The sequence below is a fragment of the Erythrolamprus reginae genome, chromosome 9 (assembly GCF_031021105.1).
Source record: "Erythrolamprus reginae isolate rEryReg1 chromosome 9, rEryReg1.hap1, whole genome shotgun sequence".
Classification (NCBI taxonomy): Eukaryota; Metazoa; Chordata; class Lepidosauria; order Squamata; family Dipsadidae; genus Erythrolamprus; species Erythrolamprus reginae.
Window position 1 is genome coordinate 545,577 of NC_091958.1, and position 7,361 is coordinate 552,937.

At 51.7% G+C, this 7,361-nt stretch overlaps 1 protein-coding gene and 1 non-coding gene across 2 annotated transcripts; both read right to left on the minus strand.

Annotated features, from left to right (window-relative positions):
• Window positions 1-2,305: 2,305 nt before the first annotated feature.
• RPL13 (ribosomal protein L13) lies at window positions 2,306-6,189 on the minus strand. The gene is made up of 6 exons (XM_070761776.1): window positions 6,100-6,189; window positions 5,013-5,130; window positions 4,592-4,733; window positions 3,747-3,920; window positions 3,579-3,635; window positions 2,306-2,506 (listed from the first exon to the last, which is right to left on the minus strand). Exons 2-6 carry the CDS (start codon window positions 5,114-5,116, stop codon window positions 2,348-2,350), a joined length of 636 nt encoding a protein of 211 aa, XP_070617877.1. The 5' UTR covers window positions 5,117-5,130; window positions 6,100-6,189; the 3' UTR covers window positions 2,306-2,347.
• On the minus strand, window positions 4,850-4,929 carry LOC139172701 (small nucleolar RNA MBII-202). Its single transcript, XR_011559920.1, has one exon. It is a non-coding gene; the product is annotated as a small nucleolar RNA MBII-202 (small nucleolar RNA).
• Window positions 6,190-7,361: the final 1,172 nt, after the last annotated feature.

A 7,361-nucleotide genomic window follows, 5' to 3' on the forward strand; every position in this document is an offset into this window, starting at 1 on the left:
CTGGTGGCTGAAGAGCCTTCCCTCTCCTCCTCCAGCCTGGGAACCTTGAGCACCACTAGCAAATCTTTCCAGACTCCTAGAGATTCGGGAAAGGACTCTGGCGACCTCCGAGAGCCATTGCAGGAATGCTACAAAATATTTGGGGTCTGGCTGCCCCTTCCTGGCCCACCAACCTTTCTGTCTTTGAGTCCCAAAGGGAAAGAAGCCCCCAAACCTTTGGCTCCTGGAGACTCACGTGGCTCTCCTTCCCCAAGGAATCCTGGAAGCCACTGGGATCAGAAAGCAGAGCAGAATCTAACGAAGGAGCCGGAGCCCCCTGGAGGAACCAGCAGCTGCATTGGAGGAGCTTTGCTTGGACAATGGACGGGAACCTTTTCCCTTAGTCCGGAGGCCGTGAACTCAGCTGACCAGGTGAAGGACAAGAGGGTGACCGCTGAGAGGAAGGAAGCCCCCACCAGCCCAGTGTGTTCCATGTGCTCCAAGTGGGGAAGGCCTCCTATCAGGTGAACCGGGCTGGGCTGACCCCTTACTCCCATTCTCAGGCTGGCAGCTTTTGCAAGCCAGGAAGGTGTTAACCGGAGTAGCCGCTTTCCTGTCTGTGCTGACTGCCTGAGTGGCCGATGCGCAAGAATCTGGCTCTTTGGCCCAGAGCCACTAGTGGAGCCGAGGGAGAATGTCCTGTCTCCAAGGAGAACAGTTGGCATCCTCGGCTGCTTCCTGGGGAAGGCTTGGGAACACTTCCCCCTGCCAATTGCTTCTCCAGGCCTGCTGCCGACACGCGTTGCCCAACAGTCAGAGTTCTCCAGAACCGCTACCTGGCTTCTAGCACAGGGTGGTCTAGGCAGGAAGTTCTCCCCCACGGAGAAAGGGACGTATGCCAAGATCGGGTGACAGGTGGGTCAGACTGCTGTGCCATCTGCCCAACGCAATGGATCTGAGGCTCCACAACAATAACAAGGGGTGTGTGTGTGTGTTTGCCTAGTTTTAAGATAATGGTTCCCAACCATAGCAACTCAGGTGGATTCCCAAAATCTCCCTGCCAAAGCTCAACTAGGGAGGGAATAGCTCTGCCTCGATACTCTCTGTGGGAGAGTTTAGAATTTGCTGATGGCGGCTCCATTGACAGGGCTGGTGTGGGACCCAGGGGCCGGTCATTTGGAAGCTCCCAAGATATATGGAAGGCATTGCTTTGAAGAGACACTGACCCCCAACCTGTTCTATATCACAGTCTTGTGGCACGTATTAAACTGGGGGACCTCAGTAGAATTGGCTCTGCTCAACCACACTAGAACCAGGCAGAACGAGAAGAGAGTTCAGAGCACCTACCGAGCCCCCCCCCCCCCCATCTGATTCTCAGGTCTGGAGCTCCCTCCTCCCTCCCAATGCTGTGGGGCAGCACGGCTCCCCCAGGATCCGAAGGAGCTGCAGTGGGTGGGTGATTGCTGGGAAGTTCGCAACTTGGCCCAGTGCTGCCCCCACGTGGCCGCCTGCTCCCTCTGCAGCTCTAACCGAGGCCAAAGACATTAGCATCTTACTCAACAGTGACAGATGTCCCAGCCCCGAGTCTTATTCTCAAGCGTAAATGTCACATCTTGGCTTATACCTTGTCAAGCTCTACCTAGAGCAGATGCCCAAGCAGCCACCGCCCCCACCAAGGGCCCTGCGTTGCTGAACGAGGCTGGCAGCGTTCCAGAGAGCGACCTTTCCAAGCCATCTGCCTCCTCCGTTCCCCAAAGGGCACAGGTGGACTTGGGCACCCACCCACCTGCCCAGGAGGCCCCAGCCGGACGCTTTCTGGACTCTCAACCACACCCCGCTTCCACCGACTGCGGTCATCGTTCCGCCCTGGCAATACAACGCACAGGGGGTGAAGGGGGGAGCAGGCCTCAAGGGAGTTTTAAAAACCCACCACAGCCAGAAGCAAACTCTTGACCCCCCCCCCCTTGAAAGACTGGGGAACCTCTACAGGCACAGAACAGCATTCAGACAGCACCCCCAAACATAATGTGGGACTATGGCTTTCCCCTCTCGGGGGCAGTGAAATCTTAGGTGACCACCCGCGAGGGGCAGCCGTTCTTCCTCCAGGAGCACTTTCAACAAGTATGCTCCCAGCCCCCCAACCACTTGCACACTTCCAAATCAAACCTGCCAGTGAGCCCAAAACACCCCAAGTCCCTCAGTGCCAGGCACTGCCCTGGAGAAGGCAAACGCACCCCCCCCCCCCAATTCCTGGGGCAACCCTTCCCCTTCCCCCCCCCCCCCAACTTTCCACGGCTGCATCCCAGCACAGGAAGGTCCCAACATGGCAAATTTCTCCTTTTTTATTGAACTGATCTGTCCAGAGAGTTTATTTCTTCTTCTCCACGTCCTGCTCAGCCGCTTCCTTGGCTCGCTTAGCCCGGATGCCGAAGAGCCGAGCGTTTGCCCGGGCCATGCGCAGAGTGGCAAAGGCCTTGAAGTTCTTCTCTTCTTCTGAGATGACGCGGGCCTTCTCCTTTTTGTAGACCTACGGGAGGGAAGAGTAGCAACAGTCACTCACAGCTCCACTGGCAACGCTGGGCCTTGCTTGCTCGTCCACTCTCTCAATTTGTATGCCGCCCGACTCCCTAAGGGCTATAGGTGGCTCACAACCCAAAATGAACATTAAAATCTCTAAAATCAATTGAAAAACAATCTAAAAGCAATAAACCATACATTCCATTTATGGCTGGATCTCTATGGTACATTATCAGATCAACGCCCCAAGACTGCTGGAAAAGCCAGCTTTCATCAGAGCTTTCCGGAAGGCCAGTGGGATGGGGGGCAGTCTCTGGATCTCAGGAGGCAGCTGGTTCTAGAGCCAACGGTTCTATTAGCACAACTGCTCACACTGCCTGTAAGAAGTTCTTAAGGGCAGCCCTGGGCAGGTCCAGTCATATTCAGCATTAAAGCTCTCCAGAAAATGTTTTTCTTTGCAACCCTTTCTAAATATGGCAAAGAGACTGAAAAGATGATGTCCAGCTGACAAATACTTAACTACAGGACTGCATGGTTCTGACAACTGCTTCCCAATTAAAGAATCAGAGCCATGAAAGGAGGCCAAAGGAAATAAAACAATGGAATCACGAGGATTCATATAAGAAATGCCTTAAATCTGCCCAACTAAATATGATGTGGACAAAATTTATCTTCTAATCTAATGGATTAAAATCCAGTGAAACTGCTTCTTAGAATCAAGTAGAACTTATGAAACTTAGCGCGACAATGAAATTTATTTACAACATTTATACACCCACCTCTGGGCAGCTTCCAATTAACCATGAAAACAACTTAATTAATGTATCAATTAAGAACATAAATATTGAAAACCTGGCACCTAAGTTAAGCTACCAACCTCTGCGCTAAATCCTCTCGTACACCTCACCCCATTGCAATGCTTAGAGGGAAAGAGAATGTCCAAAGCACATTAAGCCCCTCTTTCCCACAAAAACACCAAAGGCAAAACTTTAAAAACTTCAGTTAAAAGCAGGAAACACCCCCTGGTTAACACCAAATGTTTGAGGGAAGAGCCAGTAAACCCAGAAACCAAGGTCACTTACGGTTTTGATGGGCATAACTGGTCCAGAGAGCTGTGTGGCCATCTTGAGTTCCTCTGCCTAGAGAGACCAGGAGAGAAGAAACAGCATTTGTATTTGCTCCACAAGGCTTTTTGCTCCAGCCAGGCTGCAGACAAAAGATTTTGCTTTACACACAACCCCTGTGCTCACCGTGCTGTCTCCTTTCTTGGGTGCAGACGACTTCCGTGGGAAGAGGATGAGTTTAGAGCGGTATTCCTTCAGCCTTTGGACATTGGCTTGCAAGGCTTCGGTAGACTTGTTCCGGCGCCTGGGGTCCACTGCGATACCAATGGTCCTGGCAAATTTCTTGTGGATACCAGCCATCTGGAGTGTCACATGAACACAGGATTCAAATCAAAGTATGAATTGCTGCTCTTTTTCCTTCTGGGCAGGCAGGAAAAAGGTTCAGGGCACCATCAATCACCATCAAGCTGACAGGTATCATTTGACTGTAAAGTTCTGACCGCAAATGGCGCACTGAGGATGAGACACCGACTAGCAAGATTTTGCTTAGTTTATGGGATTCTCTGAACATATAGATGGGCACACCAAGAAACCTGGTCAAGGGAGTTTCTAATAGTATAAAAAGAAGCCTCAGCCTAGAATACCCCAGACTCTCAAAAGGATCTAAAGCAGTGGTTCTCTACTTTTCTAATGCTGCGACCCCTTAATACAGGTTCCTTATGCTGTGGTGACCCCCAACCACAAGTCTAATGTCAATTCTCCCAACAGAGCTGTAAGCTGATTGGCAGGAAGGTCAGAGGGACAGCCCCACTGTAAACGCCTGATTGGCCGGATTGTAAAAGTATGTTCCAAGGCGCCAGAAGAGAATCTTTAGTTCCCAACACCAGGGGGAATTTGTCTTTTCCCAGGGTCTTCTTAGGTGAAAGGGTTGTTCAACCCCCAAAAGGGTCATGACCCCCAGGTAGAGAACCACTGAGCTAGGGTGAGACAGCCCATTCCTTATTTCTCTCTCCTGCCCCCCCTTCACTCACCCTCAGCTCTTCCAGGCTGAATCCTCTGCCCAAACGGACTTTTGTGTGGTATCGCACGGTGGGGCACCTGACGACTGGTCTGACTGGCCCAGATACTGGGCGAGGAGCAATACGACGGGCTTTGGCCTGGCGGGCTTTTCTCCTGAGGGGGGAAAAAGCAACAAAAAGGACCACATCAAATCCCACCTCTGAAGACACATTGTAGAACACTCAAGCAAGTTGGTCACAAGAAGGAACTCCACGGGGGGAAGGGGGGGGGGCGTAGCAACTACAGTCATCAGTTTTATGGGTTCAAAGGTTCATCAATGAAGTACAGCGATTCCGGAGAATTCTCATCATTTGGCTGTAGCAACCGAGCCCCTTCCTATTATCCAGGGTGCTTCCCCTTGGGCTGGGAGTCGCATCAGCTCCGTGGACTCACCTGCGGATCTTCCTGGCAGGCTGGTTAAACCACGTGGCCACCCGTCTTTGCCAATCCTTATGGAAGTGGGGCTTCAAGATCATGCCATTCCGGCTGGGCGCCATGCCTGCTTAGACCCCTGAAAACACAACAGCGGCTGGGTTACCCTGAAAGCCTCCTGGATACCATTTGGGCAGCCACTTGACAGGAAACGCCTTTCTTTTTTTAAAAAAATAATCTTTATTAAATACACTGCTCAAAATAAACGACACAATACTTGTGTGAAATCAAACTGTCCCCTTAGGAAGCAACACTGATCGACTGTCAATTTCATTTTGTTGTCAGCACATCCAACTTTCTACAGAACAAAGGATTCAATGAGAGCATTTCATTCATTCAGATCTAGGATGGGTTCTTGGAGGGCTCCCTTTAATTGTTTTGAGCACTGTACATTCATCCCCCCCCCTCGCCCAGCAGCGCAGGGCCTGGCAGGGCTCCCCGCACCTGTCCCAGCCTGGCGGCCTTTCCCGAATGGAGGAGGCGCGGAGGGGCATCCGAGCCCCCCCAACGGCCAAGCAAAGCCTCCCCATTCCCGGCTTTGCAGGGCACCGGGGCCTGGAGCCGCCCGCAGCGCCGATTGTCTCTCACTGGCGGCAGCAGCTGAGATCGCGGCTCCTCCCCGGGGTTCGCCTCCCCCCTCCACGGCTGCCGGTGCCCGGGGAGCCCGCTGAAGCTCCGCGCGGCTTGAACGCCCGGGGGGCGCTGGGGAGGCCCGGTCTCCGCGCCCCGGGTCAAGCTCCGGAACGCCCCGGCCAGGCGCCGCGATTACGGGCTCAGGCCGCAGGGTCCCCACAGACCCTCCGGAGGCCCCGGGCGGCTTCAGCGGACGCGGCCTGCTGGCAGGCGGGAGGGTCCTGGAGTCAGAGGCCCCGCCGGGTCCAGCGGCCCTTCGCCCGAAGCAGCGGCTCCCTTCTCGGCCTCCGAGGCGCCGGGGCTCAGCCGCTAGGCCTTCCGAAGGCCGCACGCGAGTTTCCGGGGCGGCCTCCGCAGCACGGGGGGCGGATGGCGGCAGATGCAAACCCGCCACCGGCCCAGCGTGAGAACTTACCTCCCGGGAGAGAAAATGGCCGGCCGGAAAAAGAAAGAGGCGGCGCGGAGAACGCCGGGATATGTTGCCGTCGCCGCATCCAAGGCGCTCCGGAAGTGCGACATTCAGCCCGGCCAATCTACGCAGCGAAATTGCCAGTCCCTGTGTCCAGTCGCTTTGCCAGTCGCAAAGATGGTGCTTCATTTAAAGGAGCCGTCCTGCCCACTGCTTTGGTTTCCATTGCTCCGCCTGTTACGAAGCCCAAGAGAAGTAGGTCGTTTCTCCTAATTTGATGCCTTCCAGATTTAGTGGATTATAACTCTCCCCTCGGTCTAATAAATGTGCTTCTCAAAGGTGGGAGTTGTAGTCTATAATAGCTGGACAGTATCTGATAATACAATAGAATTCTTTATTGGCCAAGTGTGATTGGACACACAAGGAATTTGTCTTGGTGCATATGCTCTCAGTGGACATAAAAGAAAAAGAGACATTTGTCAAAAATCATGTGGTATAACACTTCATGGTTGTCAAAGGGGTCAAATAAGCAATGAGGAAACAATATTAATAAAAATCTTAGGATACAAGCAGCACGTTACAGTCATACAGTCCTAAGTGGGAGGAAAAGGATGATAAGAATTATGAGAAAAAATTAGTAGAAATAGAAGTGCAGACTTAGTAAAAAGTCTGAGAGTGTTGGCATTCGGGGAAAACTGTTCTTGTGTCTAGTTGTATTGGTGTGTAGGGCTCTGTAACGACGTTTTGAGGGTAGGCGTTGAAAGTTTGTGTCCCGAGAGGTCAGTCAATATTTTCACTGCCCTCTGATGCAGGAAGCATGGTATAGATACTACAGAATGGAGCAGAGATGCTTGGCATTCAGAGTGCTTGTTTCTGCCGGAATGTTGCTCTAATGAGAATTTTTATCTTCTTAGGCAGGAGCATAGAGAGATGTTCAATTAGGACAAGGTGGCTGCAGTGTAAGCACAAACCCCAACCATAATGATGTCAGATATCTGTTAGGAATTAAACCTTTTGATACTGGGCTTATACATTTCTGTCAATTTCTACCTCATTCCAAGGCTTTCAAATTTCCTTTACCAACAGGAGCACCCTACTTGTTGCTGCAACAAATAATTGTTAAAGGCAGTTGCACCATTTTGGCAGAAACAATGGATCATACTAAATAAACAATGGACATAAGAAATAAATAACCATATAATAAGCAATTAATTGCTTTTTGAATTTGTAATAAAGCATTTTAGATATTTGTACAAACAGTAGGTAGC